The sequence below is a fragment of the Eumetopias jubatus genome, unplaced genomic scaffold (genome assembly GCF_037043125.1).
Source record: "Eumetopias jubatus isolate StellerSeaLion01/CBP00866 unplaced genomic scaffold, mEumJub1_p1.0 scaffold_5, whole genome shotgun sequence".
In the NCBI taxonomy this organism is placed as follows: domain Eukaryota; kingdom Metazoa; phylum Chordata; class Mammalia; order Carnivora; family Otariidae; genus Eumetopias; species Eumetopias jubatus.
In genome coordinates this window covers 89,019,926-89,040,197 of record NW_028274811.1, presented here as the reverse complement: position 1 = coordinate 89,040,197, position 20,272 = coordinate 89,019,926, and the positions used below count along the sequence as shown (strand labels likewise).

The 20,272-nt window shown below is 47.6% G+C and overlaps 1 protein-coding gene across 1 annotated transcript; it reads right to left on the bottom strand.

Annotated features, from left to right (window-relative positions):
- Nucleotides 1-1,446: 1,446 nt before the first annotated feature.
- LMAN2 (lectin, mannose binding 2) lies at nt 1,447-19,863 on the bottom strand. Its single transcript, XM_028102757.2, has 8 exons — nt 19,631-19,863; nt 19,343-19,461; nt 8,573-8,690; nt 7,655-7,734; nt 7,345-7,506; nt 7,135-7,249; nt 3,845-3,964; nt 1,447-2,142 (listed from the first exon to the last, which is right to left on the bottom strand). The coding sequence occupies exons 1-8, from the start codon at nt 19,824-19,826 to the stop codon at nt 1,982-1,984; spliced, it is 1,071 nt and encodes a 356-aa protein (XP_027958558.1). The 5' UTR covers nt 19,827-19,863; the 3' UTR covers nt 1,447-1,981.
- Between the last annotated feature and the right edge of the window lie 409 nt (nt 19,864-20,272).

Sequence of the window (20,272 nt, the reverse complement as noted above, 5' to 3'; positions counted from 1 at the left end):
CTGACTTTTTAAACCCGAACCAGAGAACACAGAGGACTGACTTTCATTCTCCAGGTGACTCCAATGTGCAACCAAGGGCCAGAGCCATACAGTACAGGATGCCAATGTGCCTCATAATTCAGGAATTCAGGGAAGGCCCAGATAGAGCCAAAACGAAAGGCCAAGTATGACGAGTGTGGTGCTGACGATGATGTTTGTAGCAGCCATGGGGAGTTCCAGACCCCAGGCCTGAGCGGTTCATGTCAGTGTGGACACGGTGCTCCCCGAGGAGGGAGATGGTCAGTGAGACAGGAGCCACCCAACCTGGTGGATTTCCAGTGTCCAAATGGGTTAAGTGTTGTGGAAAGAAATGAGTTAATACATGTCACCTGCTCAGAACCATGCTTGGCATATAGTAAGCACTCAAAGTTAGCTACTTTTCAAGTAAAGAAACAGTTTTGGGGAAAGTGCTCAGTAAAATATTTCAATAAAGAAGATCATGTTTACTCTTACAGCTTCATGAATGGGCTCCCAGCCCCATCAGAAGGAAACGCAGCTCAGACTTCTCTGTCACCGTGATCTCGTAAATAATCTTGCGACGTCTAACCTGTGAAAGATGAGTCCTATATATGCAGGGGACACATCGAGAAGGACAAGAGACCGTGAATAGCAGATCAACGAAGAGCTCAGGAGAGTGAAAGATTAACAGTAAAATAAGTTCTTACTCTTCACTTCATCCACTTCTATCCATTTTTTATGAAAATCTAATCAAGAATGTGAATTACGAAAAGCCTGGTTACAACAGGAAGACGGGGTTGCTCTCGCTTTTAAGATGGAGACTCAAACGTTATTTGAGTAGGAAGATGCTGAAGATGGTTCTGGAATGGATGAGGACACTGTTCTGTGGCAGGGTCAGAGGCATCCAAGAGCAGTCTGGAGAGCATAGGCAGGCCATGGCCAAGATGGACAGACCCGTGAAAGCTGCCAGATAAGGGTGCTTTCCCTTCAGCTGCTGGCTTTCTTCCACTCCCTGTGCCACCTTTCTCCCCTCAAGGCACCCAAAGGGAATACTAACCCCAGCCTATCCTCCTGTACCCACAAATCCCTTCCAGATCTTCCTGAAGCACCCTTAGCCAGAGTTCCCTAGAGTTCACTTACACTTAGGTCACACCCTCCATGTGGTACCCCACATCCTCCCCTGGCTGAAGCCTCTCACCCAGAGGCTCAGAGCACATGGGAGATGGCACAGGGCCCCATCCCCATGACCCCACTTGCTATGTGATATTGGGCAAGTTTCGCTTGACCTCCTGGAGCTGTGCTTCCCCACCTGGGAACGGGAGCATGGCACTTGCCTCCTGGGGCTGTGTGGCAGGGCCCAGGGGTGGAGGCTGAGAGCCGTAAAGCACTGGCCACTTGGAAGTTACTTGAAGAAAAAGAGAAGCAAGCCCCTTAGGACAGTCACACAGCTGAGGTTGGTTATTTCACTTTATTTAGCAAATAGTCGCACTCTGAGCCCTACACCAAATTGCTCCTCCAGCCTCACTCAAGGGTCTGCCTTGGGAAGAAGCTCAGAGGGCAACCAGGAAGGCCCAGGTTCCCCAGTCAGCCCCCGCTCTCCACTAACACACCCTGCACAGAACAAAATCACTGCTCGCGTCCTCAGGCACCCACCCCAATGTGGTTGGGAGGCCCTCCAGTGTTCAAGAGCCGCCTGCCAGGGCCCAGCTCCAGGCATAGACTCCTTCCTGCTCCTGAGATGCTGGCAACAGGCAAGTACCTCTGTCCCCAGCTGTGGGGGTGCCAAACCCTATTCCCTAGCCCTGCAGCCTGTCCCTGCTGGGCAAGAAGCAAAATGTACGAAAATACTTTTTTAATTATTTCTTTGAAACAGTTAAGAAATAAGGTCGTCTTGTTTTTCTTTTACAATCCCAGTAAAAAAAAAAGTTCACATTAGTGCTGGGGCCCAAAACTAGGCCCTTCCCCGGGGCAGAGCACTGGCCACTCAGTAGAAACGCTTGTTCCGCTCCTGCCGCTTCTGAAACACTACGGCCCCCACCACAGCGCACACGATGATGCCCAGGAGCGCACACAGCAGCAGCAGGAACACCCGCCACCCCGTCAGGGGCCCGCTGCGGAAGTTTCCGGTCGGGTCATCCACATTGTCTGGGGGAGAAGAGAGGGGGAGCTGAAGTGGCAAAGTGGAGGTGTCAGGCGGGCTCCTAGGAGACAGGGGAGTCCGACAGGACAGGGCAGAGCGACAGACCGCAGCTGGCCAGCCCTACAGAGGGATGGACAGAGAGATAATCCCACTGGGACCGAGCTTCCCAGGGATCAAGACCCCAGGAGGCTTCTGCTGCAAGAAGCTGGTGAAAACTGAATTCTTGGCCTCCCCAGGAGAGCCTGAGTCTGCATAGGCACAAGATCTGTGTCCACAAGCCCCACCCCAGGCCTGTGCAGGGGTCCAAGGTCCCCCTCTGGAGAAACACAGCTCTGGCCAAAGGCTGCCCTCACACCTGGATGCATTCCATAGCTCCTAGGGGGTCTCCCAGCCCCAACCCCCACCCCACCCCCGCCCCATCCTTCTGCTCCAGCCACACCACTTCCCTGCCTGCTAAAACCAACAACAACTCCGCTGGGCATGAGGCCTTGACACATGAGGTATCTCTTGGGATCCCACTCACACTGGGATGGGAAACTCATGATCTCCCTTTTATAGGAGGCTGACAGCAGGAACTGACTTTGTCAAGTTCATCAGTCTACAGTGAAGGGACTGAGGTCTGGACTCATGTCCTTCTGCCCTGTGCAGCCTGGGCCCTGTTCCTGCCACTTGGCCTCCCTCCCCGGCCACAACCCTCCACTCCTTAATGTGGGGGCTGCTCGGGGCCTGGAATGCCAGCCAGGAGCCAACTTACATCCTCCTTTCCCACACAAACTGACCAGGGCAGGTCTGCTGACCCGGTCTTAACACCAGCCTCTCTCCTCCTCTGCCTCAGTCACTAGACTAAGGCCCAGGACAGCACCTAGCCCATGGTTAGCTAGGCACAGAGTAGAAACTCTGGAACCATCCGCTAAAGGAACGAAAGGATCAACAAGTCTGCAAACCAGTTAATCCCTGCCTAGCCAACCTCCATGGGGTTGCTGGGTAGGTCAGAGCAGATGAGGTCTCTGAAAGCTCTCAGCAGCCAGAAACCTTCAATCAAAGGCTGCAAAAACAGTGGTGTACGGTAGGGTGTGTTTAGCCTGAGATGTTTACGAGAATCTGAATCTTAAAACAGTGAGGTGTCACATAAAATGCTGGGTTTCACTCCCGCTCCCACTCCACATGGTGACCTTGGGCTAGGCTGAGAGGTTCCTCAGTGCCCTGACCCTGGCCCACAGGCACAACTTCAGGGTTCTTGGGGTGGATGTCCACACTCACAGGAGTTTCAGTTCAACCAGAACTGAAGACAGACTGGTGGCTAATTAGCACCACGGGAAGAGTCTGAGCTTTTGGGGCTTTGCAAAAACTTAAGGTCAAATCTTGCCTTTACTTGTTTCTAGCTGAGGAAAGCTGGACGATCAGTTCCCCAGCTCGTGGCAGGACCTACTGCCCAGGCCATGCACGAGTTGTATCAGAATGCCCTGCACACCACCTACACCAACAAACTGCCTCTCTGGCTTTACTGGCCATTTACCCAGCACCAAGCACGGGCAGAAGCAGATGCCAGATGTTCTCGTATCTACTCATTAGCACTGACTGCTGATCCAAGACCCCAGGCCACAACCACAACCGGACCAGGGGAGAGCAAATGGATGATAGGCACTCAGCCAAGCTGGCCCCTCCACCCCCCCCACCCCCAGGCTGGGATGGGCCTCAAGCATGTACCTTTGGGTGACTTGAGGAAATTAACGCTGGGCTCAATCTTGGTCCAATCAATGTTCTCTTCATCAGGAGTGTGTTCTACCATCAGCTGGAACAGCTTCATGGAGATGATGTCATGATTGTCTGCAGGACCGAGAGTTAGCTTATAAGGGCACGGAGCCTGCCTTAGGGCCACAGCCCATGTCCCTCCCCAGAGTGAGGATACTGCTCCAGTCAGGGAAAGTAGCCAGGCCCCCAGAAAGAACGCTGCTCCTGCCTACTGCGGGGCCTGTTTTCTTCCCAGTGACCTCCAGCCACCCCCAGCAGGCGGTATTCGAGGGGCTGGAATACCTCTAGAACTCAACAATAAGAGGCGGCAGAATGGACAGGAAAAAAAAAAGCATGGGTTTTACACTCAAAATCACCTGGGTCTAAATCCTGAGTCAGTTTCCTTGTTTGTAAATCCAGGTGATAATCTCCACCTTGCCTGGTTATCATGGCAAGAAAATGAGAAAGTACATACAAAGCAGAAGACATTGCCCAGCAGATAGTATGTACCAGAAAAAACTTGCATATTATTCTATGGCCGGTTGAGAAGCCTGATCCTCCCAAGGGGCAGGCAGGTAGCTGCTAGGCACTCCCGTCAGAGACCCAAAAACAGGATGCGGATGAACGACTCCACTACAGCTGAGGGCTAGGCCCCAATACATAGGCATTGACTGTCCCTGAGGAGACATGAGAAAGGCTCAGGTCTAACCAGTTTGGGCAGAAGAGAACCTCTGCGTGACACTAAGTGATCACCCCATTTTGAGATGGGGAGGTTCAGAGCCAAGACAAGGGTCCTGGTCCCTTGATTCTAGTATCAACACAGCTAACAAGCGGAACCTGAGGAAAAGCCTCATGTCAAAACTCTGGAGACTGGAAAAGGGAGAGCCTAAAAGCAAGGAGCTGGCAACTGGGTCAGGCAGAGCCACGCGGTACCTTAGAGCCCAGCGTGCACAGCCCCGGGGGCCCAGGGACAAGTCCTGACTCTGAAGTCCGACGGCAGTTCCCATCTGAGCTCTGCCCTTCCTAGGTCTGTGAATGTGGGGAAATCCCTTCACCTCTCAAACTCCCCAGGGTGTCAGGGGTATAAAAGGGCAAAGAGGGGCGCCTGGGTGGCTCAGTCGTTAAGCGTCTGCCTTCGGCTCAGGTCATGATCCCAGGGTCCTGGGATCGAGCCCCACATCGGGCTCCCTGCTCCGCAGGAAGCCTGCTTCTCCTTCTCACACTTCCTCTGCTTGTGTTCCCTCTCTCACTGTCTCTGTCAAATAAATAAAATCTTAAAAAAAAAAAAAAAAAAAGAAAGGGTAAAGAGGCTGCTACGTCATGTGACTATGAGATGCCCGCTGCAGAGGCTTGCATTCACAAGCCTTTGATGAATGGCCAGGCACTACTACGTACACAGCCATCTCCAGCACTCTTCACCGGGCCTCTCCAAACAGCCCCAGAGAGCATCCACTGCCACAGATCTGGCTTTGTTCCCAGAACCTTCTCCTGACACAGGCTGAAATACCATCAGACGAAATTCCAGATAACCTGAAGGGAAAGACTGTGGTGGAACCCTAGATGAAACAGGACTGACAGCCAGCTGATAAGTGACTACCAGGCCGTCCACAAGCAACTAATGATTCCCTGAAGTTGGGTAATAGGGGCAAAGGGACATACTGGACCATTCTCCCCACTTTGGGGTATATAATTAAAATATCCACACTAAAAACTTTAAAACCCTAAAGCAATGACTCTCTGGGGACCAAGTGGGCCCAGACATTTCCATGAAGGGGAGGCTCCTGGACAGTGGCTGGATTACAGGCCCTGGAAATGTCCATCCTGAGGATAAATAAGCCCTTTGTCTGAGTCTTTACACTGCTTCCCACTTCTTTTCCGCAGGAGCTGGTCCTGGGCCTGGTGCCCTCTGAGGGCCCTGATGCCTCCTGAGTACCATGGCCAAGGGTCACTATCAAGTGTCACCCAGGCCCAGTGGCCCAGCAAAGCTTGCAGAGGCTGGCAGCAGCCCAATGCTTATGGAGCACACTGTGGGCCAAACAAGAGCCCTGACTTTATGAAACTTACAGTTCGGTCAAGGGACCCAAAAAATAAATTACATGGTAGATTTCAAGATAGTTAAATGTTATGAAGAAAAATAAAGCCAAGAAAGGTGATAAGGAGTACACCGGAGACTGGTGTATGCATGTGCAGTTTTAAATAAGGGAAGCAGGGGCACCTGGCTGGCTCGGTTAGTAGAGCATGCGACTCTGGATCTTGGGGTTCTGAGTTCAAGCCCCACACTGGGTGTAGAGCTTATTTATTTTATTTACAAAAGTAAAAAAAATTAAATTAATAAGGGAATCAGGGAAGGCCCCAGTGAGGAAGGGACATCTGAGTAAGACCTGAACGAGACAAGAGTGAGGCACAGGTACAAAAGGCCCGGTGGAGGGCGCTGGCGTGTCTGAAGAACAGCTGGGGGTGATGTTAAGGGAGGGTCATGAGTCACAGGTGACGGGGTGGGGGAGGCACTGGCACACAGGGCCCAGCAGACCACTACTAGGACAGACAGTGGCCTTAACCCTGCAGGAGACAGAAGTGGTGAGACCTCACTTGAGCTTTCACGGAATGATTCTGGCTGCTGAGCTGGAAGAGACTGTCGGGGGCTAGTGTGGAAGAAGGGGACCACATGGGAGGCTCACACAGTCGTCCGAGTGAAAACAACGGCCTGGACCTGCCAAGTAGTAACAGAGGGGAGAGAAGTGGTCGGCTGCACTGAGAAGACAAGGCCAGCAGGACTCACCAAAAGATGAGAGGTGGCGTGTAAGAGAGAAAAGAGAGAACGGAACGACACCAAGGATTTTTGGGCTGAACAACTAGAATAACAGAGGTGCCATTTATGCCTCGGTGGCAAGATGTGGGCTTCAGCTGTGGGCATGTAAAGGCTGAAATGCTTGCTGGGTATCCAGGTAGAGATGTCAAGCAGGTTCTTGGTCCCATAGGTCTGAAAGGTCTGAGCTGGTGACACAAAGCTGGACTCTGCAGCATCTGGGTTCAAAGCCCCCCAGTTGCTAAGGAGAGGGGAAGATGGCTGAGGGAGTGCTCATGGAACAAGCCCCAGGTGTGCCAACATTCCCAGACGCTGGAAAGTGGAGGAAGAAACCCAGGTGCATGTGCACCCAAATGAAGGGAGTTCAAGAAGGAAAAGTGATCAACTATGTCACAAGGTTCCAACAGACCAGGGAAGGTCAAGATTGAGACTTAATGCCTTGCTCAGCCCAAACACTCACCGGACAGGTCTCCAGTGCCTGCTGAAGCTCCGAAGTAGTAGCCGGTGGGCAGGCGCACTCCCGTGATGTCGATGCAATTCTTCCACTCATTCTTGTCCTCTAGGTCAGTCATCACCTGCAGCCGGCAGCAAGTCAAGTACACACCAGGCCCAAGCCCGCCCACCTCCCCGAGCCCCTACAGACAGAGCTGGCCCTGGCCCGCCTGCTCACCGTCAGACGGCCTCGGGAGTAGCGCACAGCCAGGAAGGTATCGTGATCGCGGTTACGGAAGTCTGCCGTGCAGCCCGCCAGCTCGGTCCAACGGCCATCTTTGCTATGGTCGTAGGACAGGGAGCCATTGTTCACCATCACCGAGACGTACGGGAACACACGCTGAGATCGAGACACCAGTTAATCCATGGCCAGTCCAGCCTGTGGGAGGACCCTTTTGTGCCAAGACCAGGGAGAAGTCCTGGTCCCCACCCCCCGGCCAACTGCCCAGCCCTTCCTGTCCTGCCTGAGGGAGAAAGTAGAGGCATACCTCTGTGGTCTCATCGTTGGGATATGTGTCCAAGAAGATGGCTAAGCCGTGGAAGTTGTCTTTGCTTCCAAACACAGGCCCTGGAATTAGAAGGAGATGCTCTCGTAATGGGAGATACTGGAGTTGTCCCCTGGGTACCTGAAGGACAAAGTAATGCCAGTGTAGGTGGGGGAAGAGAGGTTAATCTGTGGTCATTCACCCAGGAAAGGGAAGGAATCTCTAAGGGAGGGGAGGTGTCAGGGGTGCAGCAGAGAAGACTCAAAGTCTGAAACCAGAACTATTGAGGGGACAACACCTGGCCTTGTACTCTGACATGTCTTGTGACAAGAGGGCAGAAAGGACCCCCACAAAGGAAACCCCATCCTCTAACCCAGGGGCCAGCAACTTTCTGTCAAGGGCCAGAGAGGAAACATTTTAGACTTTGCAGACACACATGGTCTCGGCCACATAGCCTTGTTTTTGCTTTTCTAAAAAATGGTAGAATGATGGGGCGCCTGGGTGGCTCAGTCGGTTAAGCATCCAACTCTTGGGAGCTGGCTCAGGTCATGATCTCAGGGTCCTGGGATTGAGCCCTGCATCAGACTCCGCACTCAGCTCTGCTTCCCCTCTTTCTCTCCCTCTGTCCCTCCCCCTGACTCGCACATGCTCGCTAGCACGCTCTAGCGTGCACTCTTGCTCTAAAATAAATAAATAAATCTAAAAAAAAAAAAAAAAATAGAACTGTAAAATCCTTTCTTAGCTGATGTACAACACCAGGCCACAATGGGATACAAAATTGAGCTGCAGGATCCAGCTATCCCTCTTCCTATAGGGATACTTTCCAGAGCAGACTCGAGGTCCCGGGTTTCCTCAAAGAGGAGCAGCAGGACACTAACAGGAGGGTGCAGAATGCCCCCACCTAGACAAGCGCCTCCCTACCTGGCACAAGGCGGTCCCGGGTGTACCACAAGGCAATGCCATCTCCATGGAGATTCTTCTTCCCTGCGCCATGGACTTTAAAGTGGACATGCATCTCCCAGTCCTTGAGGAAGCAAGGCTGCAGGGAAAGCAGAAAGAAATGCTCAGAGGCTATCCCCAGGCTATCCTGCCAGCGAGAGGTGACCCAGCACAGGCCCGTCTCCTCCACTGAGACTGGCACTCCTTGAAACAGGGCCAGGCAGCAGAGTCACAAGTGCCACTGACCAAGAGACACCCCACCCCCTGGCATTCTCAGCAGGAAGGGAGGGGGCTGCTGGGCTTCCCAGGTGGGGAGGAGGGGGGCACACAGTGTCCCAAGGCTGCCTGAGGCCCAGACTCTGCCCATCCTGGCCCTAGTCCTCTCTCGGGTCTGGCCACAGGTTCTCACTCTTATGATTCACTTTCCTCAACACCAGCCAAACCCATCAGCCGTTTCCTCTCCATCCCCACTGCTTCTGCCCCAGAATCTTGTGGAAGGATTACTACCCCTATTTGGGCCACATACTTTACAAAAAAGAAAACTCATTCGGAGACAAAATAACTTGTCCACAGCAGGTTAAGTGGATGGTCTTGATTCACACCCAGATCTACCTGACTCAGAAACTTGTGCTGTGTCTTGATCTTCAAGACTTTAACAGAAAGTGCAGCAACTCTTTTCTGGTCTCCCACCCCTACTGTCTTCCCTTCCAACCACACTTTCAAACTGAGGGACTCAACCCCAGGTCTAGATGACTCCAAACCCCAAGCTCTTGGCCAGCATCCGTCCTGCCTCTTACAGACCCAGTCCAGCTTCAGTGTGATGGCAGTGCCAGGGCTGGGGGGCTGGAAGGGTCATGCTCTGGGGTCTCTGGGCTATTGTGATGTGAGAAAAGGCAGATATTCCCTGGCATTCAGAAACACAAGGTGCAGAGCAGGGCACTGTCCACAATAAGGGGAACAGCCTGGCCTCACCCACCAGGAAGTTGCTCGTGAAAACTAAGGTGTTGACACATACTTTGACAAGAATCCACTTGGGGGAAGTCTACATATGGGGATGTGAGCAAGTGTTTAAACAAAGGTCCATTAGAAAAGCAAACTAAACCAAAATGTCGTTGACTTATCAGATTGGTGACTATTAAAGAGATCATTAATACCAGTGTAGAGGAGGATGGAAAGAAACACATGCTCTCAAACAACCAATGGGACTGTAGATGCTCCCATCTTCTTGGGGGCAATCTTGTTGTTGCAGCTTTTTAAAAGACCATGGCAGATCCATAAGCCTTTACACTTGAAGATATCAAAGATATTAAGAGAAGAAAAGTAAGTTACAAAAGTTCCTTTTTTTAGAAAAAGGAATTCATATACAGATAGAAAGAAAAAATCAAAAGAACATGGACCAATATTAACGATACGTGACTTTGGTAGGGGAGCTCCAAGAAATGTTTACTTTCTATATCTGAATTTTGTATAATTAACATAGTTTTTAAAAACTCAAAAATAGAAAACTTTATATCCTCTCTTGTGTGATCTGGCTTGGGCATTCACTGATTCATCAGACTTACTGTTCTGGCTCTGGGAACCAAAAACCAAGCCCCTGAGAACACAGCTGGCAGACACCTAACCAACAGCTTGCAAGTAGTGTGAAATCTTGGCCTTCCCAATTCTCGGCAGTTCACTGGCTCTGGGAAAATCTGCATTCTAGAGGGGACAACTGAGAGGTGGTAAGACCAGCTCCCAAGGCCAGATGAACAAAGACTGACACCAAGGCCTACTGAGGGAGTGGAAGGCCTGGTGAACCACCCTTGTCTTGGGCTGGGACCACAAAGATGGCAACCCAAATATAAGAGTGAATGAGGAAAAGCCCTCCCAGGGGCGGTTGCTCAGCTTGAGCCCTCTCATCCCTTAAAGTAGATTAAAGTGACTCACCCAAGCCTGAAATTTTTCAACAAACAATCTTACAAATACAGTATCTGGCATACAATAAATAACCAGGCACAAAAGACAAGTTACCAACAAAAACAAAAAGGGAGGGAGGGAGGAAACAGGCTGATGGGAACTCCAGATACTGGACTTGTAAATAACTTAGTTTCCTACATTCAAGGAGATAAAAGACAAGACTGAGAACTTGGGAAAATAACTGAAATTTTTAAAAACACCTCACAAAAAAAATCCAGAACTAAAAGAATAACTGAAATTAATAATGTAATGGACAGGCTTAACAACAGATTAAAAACAGATGAAGAGAGAACCAGTGATCTCAAGGCCAATCAGATAGATAAAAATATCCAGGAAGAAGCACAGAGAGTGAATGGTAGACACAAAATTGTCAATAAGAGACAGTGAGAAACTCTAAGATACGTATAACTGGAGTTTCAGAATGAGAAGTGAGAGAACAGGTCAAAGGAATAGAGATGTCCACATACTTAACTAAAACTGATTCAAAGACATTACACCACAAACCTTAAATCTTAACAAACCAAAGGAGACAAATAAAAAGAAAACCATACCTAGGCACATTAAAAAGGGAGGGAGGGAGAGGGAAAGAGTCTTAAAAGCAACCAGAGGGGAAAAAAACCACAAGATTATCTTCAAAGGAACAATTAGCCTGTTATGGGCCTTCTCAACGGAAACACTGGGAGCAAGAAGACAACAGACTGAAATATTTGGAGTTAAAAGAAAATAACAACCAACACAGGATTCTATACTTAGCAAATGTTATCCTTCAAGAATGAAGGTGAAATTAAGACATTTTTAGATAAACAAAAACATTAAAACTGTCTTTCATTCATCAGAAAGAAGGAAAATTATCCAGATCCAGAGTAAAGTCAGAGATTCAGGAAGGAACAAAGAGCAACCAAAGTAAATGTGGGGGTAAATAAATATTTGACTGTATAAAACAATGTTTTATGTGACTTAAAACAGAAAGGATTAAAATAAATGACAACAATGGGGTAAATAAAGTTAAAGTAATCTAAGATCTTTGCATTGTCCAGGAAGAAGGTACACATTATCATTAGACTTTGGTAAAATATGGCTGTGTGTGTGTGGTTTTTTTTTTTTTAAGATTTTTTATTTATTTTATGATGGAGAGAAAGACAGTGAGAGAGGGAACACAAGCAGGGGGAATGGGAGAGGGAGAAGCAGGCTTCCCGGCAAGCAGGGAGCCCGATGCGGGGCTCGATCCCAGGCCCCTGGGATCATGACCTGAGCCGAAGGCAGACGCTTAACGACTGAGCCACCCAGGCGCCCCTGGCTGTGTGTTTTAAACTCCAGAGTAATCACTGAAAAATCAGGGATCAAGAAAAGAACTTTCAAGCTAGCAGAAGACTAAAAATGGAATAAAAATTAACCAACCCGAAAGAAGTCCAGAGAGAAAAATGAACAGAGAATGAGCAGTACAAATAGAAAATAAATAATAGGAAGGTAGGTAAAACCAAAATCTGGGGCGCCTGGGTGGCTCAGTCAGTTGGGTGTCCAACTCTTGGTTTCAGCTCATATTGTGGTCTCAGGGTGGTGAGATCGAGCCCTGCATCGGGCTCTGCGCTCAGTGCAGGGTCTGCTTACAGCTCTCTCTCCCTCTGCCCGTCCCCCTTTCTATTTAGATAAATAAATCTTTAAAAAAAAATCAGTAATTATCGTAAATGTAGATGACTACCTGTTGATAAGGCTACATAAGATCGCTCTGTATTATTTTTTACAACTGTATGTGAACTGGGGTGCCTGGGCGGCTCAGTCAGTTGAGCATCTGCCTTTGGCTCAGGTCATGATCCCAGGGTCCTGGGATCCAGCCCCATATCGGACTCCCCGCTGAGCATTCTCCCTCTGCTTATGCTCTCTCTCTCCCTCTCTCTTAAATAAATAAAATCTTTAAAACAGAACAAAAACCTGTATGTGAATTCACAATTATCTCAAAATAAGTTTATTTTAAATAGTAAATAAAGAATCAAAGACAAACTTAAGAGCTAAAACTATAAATCTTAGAAGAAAACACAGGGAAAATGTTCACAACATTGGATTTAGCAAGATTTCTTGGACAGGACACCAAAGCACACACACAAAAAAATAAAGTGAATTTCATCAAAATTAAAAATTCTTGCACATCAAAAACATCGAGAGTAAAAAGACAAACCACAAAATGGGAGAAAATATTTCCAAATCATGTATTTGATAAGGGGGTAGTGTCTCCCAAATATACAGAGAGCTCCTAAAGTTCAACAAAAGAAAAAAAAAATTTCAAAATGAGCAAAGGACTTGACTAGACATTTTTCTAAGGCAGAAGATAAACAAATGGCCAATATGCACATGAAAAATGCTCAATGTCATTAGTTATTAGAGAAATGCAAATCAAAACCACAAGATACTGCCTCACACCCATTAGGATGGATGACTATCATCAAAAAAAAAAAAAAAAAAAAAAGATAAGTGTTGGCAGGGCATGTGGCTGGCTCCGTGGATGGAGCCTGTGACTCTTGATCTCCAGGTTGTGAGTTCAAGCCCCAGATTGGGTGTTGAGATTACTTAAATAAATGAATAAACTTAAAATAAAACTTAAAAAAAAAGTGTTGGCAAGAATGTGGAAAAACTGGAACCTTTGTGCATTGCTGGTGGGAATGTAAAATGGTGTAGTTGCTGTGGAAAACAGTTTGGCGGTTCTCAAAAAGTTAAACATAGGGGCACCTGGGTGGTTCAGTCAGTTAAGTGTCTGCCTTCGGCTCAGGTCTTGATACCAGGCTCCTGCTCTCTGCTCTCTTCTCTCTCAAATAAATAAAATCTTTTTTTTTTTTAAGATTATTTATTTATTTATTTGACACAGAGGAGAGATAGTGAGAGAGCACAAGCAGGGGGAGCGGCAGGCAGGCAGAGGGAGAGAGAGAAGCAGGCTTCCCACTGAGCAAGGAGCCTGATGTGGGGCTGGATCCCAGGATGCTGGGATCATGACCCGATCCAAAGGCAGCCGCCCAACTGACTGAGCCACCCAGGCACCCCTCAAATAAATAAAATCTTAAAAAAAAAAAAAAAAGTTAAACATAGAATTCCCATATGACCCAGCATTTCCACTTCCTAGGTATATACTCAAAATAACTAAAAGCAAGGACTCAAACACTCATGTACACCCATGTTCACAGCCGCATTACTCACAACAGCCACAAGGTAGAAACAACCCAGGAGTCCATCAACAAATAAATGGATTAACAAAATGTGGTAAACACACAGAGGAATATTATTCAGCCATAAAAAGGAATGAAGTGCCGATTATGCTACAATATGAAACTTGAGCTACGCTAACTGGAATAAGCCAAACACAAATATTCTACGATTTCATTAAATGAGGTCCCTGAAAGAGTCAAATTCAGACGGAAAGTAAATTATTGGTTACCAGGGGCTGTGGGGAACTGGGAATGGAGAGTCACTGTTTAATGAGCACCGAGTTTCAGTTTGGAAAGACAGGAAAATTCTGGAGATAGACTGTGGTGATGGTTGTACAACAAGGTGAATGTACTTAACGCCACTGAACTCTACACTTAAAATGGTTACAGTGGTAACTTTTACGCTATGTATATTTACCATGATAAAAAATGTCTGTGGGAGTTTCTTTTGCATGTGTGCAGATACATAAGTACAATAATCAAGTACTTTTTTTAGCTAGCCATTACATTTTCCAACACCATTTAAATGCCAATGAGAAGGCCACTGAAGAGAAAGTTTTCATAAAGGGTTTAAAAGTGAAGAAAAAAGGTTAAAATGACAATCTGTTATGTGTTTTACCACAATAAAAATAAACCAATAATCCCCCAGAAGCCTAATTATGTGCTCTTTACAGGACACAGCTCTGAAACATAAAGGAGTGGAAAAAAGGAAAAGGGCAGAAAAGATACAGCGTGTGAACGCTAACCAAGGGCAGGCTTGTGCGGCTATACTGACAACAAAGTTTAAAAGGAGACTTTTTAAAGATTTTTTACTTATTTATTTATTTGACATGACAGAGAGCAAACTCGAGCACAAGCAGGGGGAGCGGCAGGCAGAGGTAGAAGCAGGCAGAAGCAGGCTCCCCGCTGAGCAGGGAGCCCGATGCGGGACCCGATCCCAGGACCCTGGGATCACGACCTGAGCCGAAGGCAGACGCTTAACCGATTGAGCCACCCAGGCGCCCCTAAAAGGGGACTTTTTAATGACAAAAATATTTAATGAACAAAAGTGTTCATTTACCAGGAAAATTTTGGCCTCAAAATCTATAAAGCAGAGACTGACAGAATTACAAAAGTAAAAACAAATCCACAAAGCAATTCTAACATACCTCCTCAGTAACTGATAAAAACGAGCAAAAATGTCAGGAAGAATACAGATATTTGAACCCAGTCAGCAAATCTGAGCAAGGACCTAAATGGCACAATGCACTCAACTAGCTGAGAATCCGCATTCTTTGCAAACACACACAGAAAATTTTCCCAAAACCTGACCATTTCCAAGACTCAACAGACCTCCAAGGATGGAAATAATAGCTTGTGTTCTTTCACCATGATAAAATCAAACTAGATATTAATGACAACTTAATTTTTTAGTAACTAGAAAAGCCTTTATGTTTGGGAAAAAAAAAATGTTAAATATATCTCACCTCTATAAAAGCCCAGAAACCAGATTTCAAATGGTCTCTTTGGTGCCCACGAGTTTTCTGCACCTGGGAACAATGCGCTGAGCTAAGACCCCAAGCTGGTTCAAGGGGTGCCTCCAAGCAGAAGGGCAACTGTAAACAGGGAGATGAGAAAGGAACACCTACTCTCCTGCCCCTGGTATGGTTCATAGGGAGAGGAGTTTCTGGAAAGGGTACCCAAAGAAGCTGAAACCTGGAAACTGATTCCTACAGGACTATCCAGACCTTAGAAAGTCTCTGCATACGGCAGATTGAAGACTGCAGATCAGTGGAGGGAAATATCAAGAGAGAGAAAATATAAATCTTCTGAAGGATTTTAAGCAGGTGCAGGTGAGGTACCAGCTGGAACGGATTCTGCTGGAAGCAGCAGAAGCTGCTTTTGGAGACAGAAAGTCGGCCATGGTTTTCCACCCTCGCTGCAAAGCTGAGCCAGCTGGGGAGCTCAGCAATCTTAACGCCCTGGCCCTCTCTGGGGCCAACTAAATCAGAATCACCTGGCAATCACAGAGCATTTTACAGTTAGTGGTTTCCATGTCTTTGCTCACAACAAGTGGAAGACAGAGCTAATCCAGTAGTCAGCTCATACATCATGACACATTTTGATGAAAGATCACTAAATGATTTGGGGTTTGTAAACCTAAAGAAGTTTAAAATACTGAGTAATTCTGCTATAACAAAACTCCCTCGGGTGCCTGGGTGGCTCAGTTGGTTAAGCGACTGCCTTCGGCTCAGGTCATGATCCTGGAGTCCCGGGATCGAGTCCCGCATCGGGCTCCCTGCTCAGCGAGGAGCCTGCTTCTCCCTCTAATCCTCCTCCCTCTCATGTGCTCTCTCTCTCTCATTCTCACTCTCTCAAAATAAATAAATAAATCTTTAAAAAAAAAAACCTCCATCTCCATCTCCATTACTATCTAAGTGAACACAGATTCTCAGGATTCACATCTGTAAAAACAAAAAGCAGAAGTGGTGCTGAGGTGCTGAATATTGTCTTATTCTGACAATAATATCCATCCAGACAGGGATGGAGGGACAACAGTTTATTGGGATGTATTCAATAAATTTTTACTTTTACAATAATTATCAAAAAATTGTGTAATGCATTTATTTTGACCAACTGTGTATTAATAATTATATTCCCCCCAAAATAATAAAAACGTTTCAAGGTCCCAAAAAAGTTAAAAGGTTTAAATTAATTTATTTTAGTTGCAAAGGAATGGGACAAGTTATTCAGTAAGAGATTTTCAAGCACTAAATATACTGCATAGAACAAAATTCTGTGTGGGATGAAATGAAAATATAAATTCAAAAAAAAACCCTGATGTATAATTTGCACTGATTCATAGTGTTTAAAACATACAGTGGATATCAAATTGAAATATTTAGATTCCACTGAATACACTTAAGAGTACTGAACAGTTTCATTTTTTTAAAATTTTTTTAAAAGATGTTTTTATTTGACAGAGAGAGGCACAGCGAAAGAGGGAACACAAGTAGGGGGAGTGGAAGAGGGATAAGCAGACTCCCCGCTGAGCAAGGAGCCTGATTTGGGGCTCGATCCCAGCACTCCGGGATCATGACCCGAGCTAAAGGCAGACACCCAACGACTGAGCCACCCAGGCACCCCTGAACAGTTTCCTTTTAAGATGGCAATATTTAGGGGCGCCTGGGTGGCTCCGTCAGTTGAGCGTCTGACTCTTGATTTCGGCTCTCAGCTCAGGTCATGATCTCGAGGTCTCACTCCCCCGCTCAGTTCTCAAGTTTGCTCAGCGAGGAGTCCGCTGAAGAGTCTCCCCTCCCCCTCTGCCCCTCCCCCCCACCGGGGCGCATGCACTCTCTCTCAATACATAGGTACACAAAATCTTAAAAAAATAAAATAAAATGGCAATATTTAAAATATGCTGGAAACTACATCCTTTACAAATATTTAAACTTAAGAAAAGCAATTCTGGACATCAATTTTTAGAAAGTGCAAGAGGGTATATACTTTCAGACAGTACATCAGCCAAAAAATCTTAAATTCCACTCTGCAGCCTCCACACAAGGCTCCTCAGGACCAGGCCCATTCAGCCCCATGGGCTTCCCTCTGTCCTGTGCTCCAGCCATTGGACTCTTGGGAGTTCCAGTCACCTTGGGGACACTCCTTGGTCTGAACCCTTCTACCCCAAAACAGCAGAAGCTATGTTTTCTCTGCTTGACAACAGCAGGTGCTTAGGAGTATCTGCTAATTCAGTGCCCCTCCCAGAAGTGAGGACAAAGAAAAGTCCAGAAAGCACCTCTCCAGTCCAGTAAAGGAAGAGACGGTTCTTGGGAAACAACAGGCAGAAAATTCTAAGAGTTCCAAGCAATTTCTTTCAAGAATTAGAGGAAACACTCCAACCCTTTCAAGAATATCTGCAGGGCCAAATAGGAAAAGCCCCAGAAGTGAATGGAGATGTGGGGGAAGGAAGAGAATTAAGAGTCCAGACTGAAAATTTGATGAAGGTTAAGTGCAGAATTCTCTCAGCCTTGTGACATCACCACACCACTGACAATGCCAACCAACAGTTATCCACAACCATAATTAAGTTACTTGTAACTGAACCAATTTCTAAAAGTTCCAGCACTATTTGTACCTTACTTAAAAAATTAAAAAAGTAATGACATACTGAACTCACTTCCATAAAAAATGTAACCCTACACTGTAATTTTTAAAAATTATCTGAAAGCCCTAGACAGAGTAACGTGACAGTATGTGACGCGGGGGAGAGAAAGTAGTTAATGAAATACTGAGTGGGTGGCAGTCAAGCTGAGATATACCAGATGAGAAAGGTGCAAGCAGGCATGAAGAGCCAGGAGGCAGTGTCCCAGACAGAGGGAACAACAAGTGCAAAGGTCCTGAGGCAAGAAGGCAGCCAGAGAGGCTGGAACAAAATAACCAGTATAACTGGAGATGCCAAGCACCAGGAGCCAGACTATGTAGACATATGCTTGTTTATCCCCTTCACCGGAGACCCCAGGCTCCGAGGATAAGAGCGAAAGCTGAAGTAACCCAGAAGCCCCTAGCAGAAAGGAGAGGAACAGCAGAAGGGACAGGCAGCTGAGGCAACACAAGGACAGTGTGGGCTCCCAGAACTAAATGGGGAAGCCATCCAGAATGGACGAAAGAACAGGGTGATAGAGAAAAGTAGGACAACGGTCAACAGCTTAGGCCTACGGGAAGAACTAGAATCAGGCAGGTTGAGGTAGGAGCAGCTTCCCGCCTGTGACCCAGCCCCAAAGTAGTCCCCTTTCCTAACCTAGCCTTTCTCAGTGTAGAGTCTGTGTAGCAACTTATCTTGGCCACTGGTCACGTATGACATGCCAGTGACAGTTGAGGTTCCCTAACCTCTGGAGTAAAGGTCACAAAAATTAAAACTGCCCACAAGTCCAGCTCCTCTATACCACTGATGACAAGACCCTCCATGAAGCACTGGGGAAGTGGACTAAGTCTGCAAGTATTTCTAAGGGATTCCTCACTGTCCAGAGGGAGGGGAGGGGTCATGTGTAGCAAGTGAAGTGCTGGGCTTAGATATCAGACAGATCTGAATTTAAATACTGATTATACCATTCACTGTCTGTGTTAGCTCTGCATAAAGCCATGACAGTCATTGACTTCAAAGAGCCTGTTTGAGAATTAAATGCAATAAGGCATTTTAAGTTCAGTGCCTAACACACACAAAATACCCAATAAAGATTCCATCTGTCCCATTTATCCCACTATTGACAGAGTTGAATTCGGACAGCCTGAGAGCACCAATGCTTAGTAGCTATGCGACTTTGAGCAAGACACTTTCAACTGAGCTTTAGCTTTGTCATTAAAATGGAGATAACATCACTTAACCTCACATGGCTTTCGAAGAAACTAAATGAGAAAGGTGTGAAGTGTCAGGCACAGCTCCTGACACACAGTAACTTTAGTAGTCATTCGTGGTAACTTCAATAATCACTGGTGAGTGCTATCAAGATGAGGAAACCTTGGGTGGGGGGGGTGCAAGCCTTCAAACCAAGCGCAGGTCTGGGGTGCTGCGGAGACTGGGAGTAGTGGCTTACTTAAGGATATACCTAGCGTCCTGGGAGCCACTCACCTGGTGGTTCCAGATAGAGCCCTCTTTGCTGCGCTCATCAGGGGTCAAACGCACGTACTGGCTCGTGAGTATAGTGCTGCCTTGGAAGTCCCAGAGGGGCATGGAGCTGGAACCGACGCCTGTGGGCAGAGATGGGCGTAGACAGGTGCGTAAGAGGCCATGCCAGGACTGGCCTTGCCAGAGGCAGGAAACCCACACGGCTGCTTTGCTCGGGAGAAAGGAAACCCCTTTACCCAACCCTGTCCAGCCTCGCCCTCACGCTACACTCATTCCCGCCCCAGGCCTCACCTTGGTAAGGCTTGATAAGCGAATGCTCTCGCTTGAGGTGTTCACTGTTGCCGTCAGTTATATCCGCAACAACCGGCCCCAGCAACAGGAGAAGAAGTAGAGGTGTAGTGGGGCCAGGGCCGGGGCCGGGAAGCCCAGGCCTCCCCGGGCACCGCCGGCCCCAGCCCCAGCGCCAAATCCAGCCTTCGACCGCCATTCTCCGTTCCTCTTGGCCACTTCCGCCCTAGGACTTCCGCCTTCCGGGTGTCCCATCTAATGTCCTCCGGCCGGAAACCCTTCAACCCTAGTGTCACCGGGAAGTTAAAAAAGCAAAGCCTCGCAGCCGAAAGGAAGGCGGCTTTATTTACTGAGCAGCCCTCCAGCCTGGTCAAGTGCTGTTCCATCTCCTCGGCGGCTTCGAGGAACCTGTCGGCCAGCCTCAGCAAGGGGTTCCTAGGAGCGACAAAAGCCGCAACCAATCATGGAACAGCACGTTAGGCTTGTGAGCCAATGAGGAACAGAAGGGTAGTTTGATTCAGGGCAGCACGAAGGTCGTGTGCGTAGCGAGGCATGCTGGAACTCGTAGTTTTTTGGGGCCTTCCGCACAGGCTGGACAGACGAAGACTATAACGACCTCGGCCACCGGCCGGTGATCACGTCTCT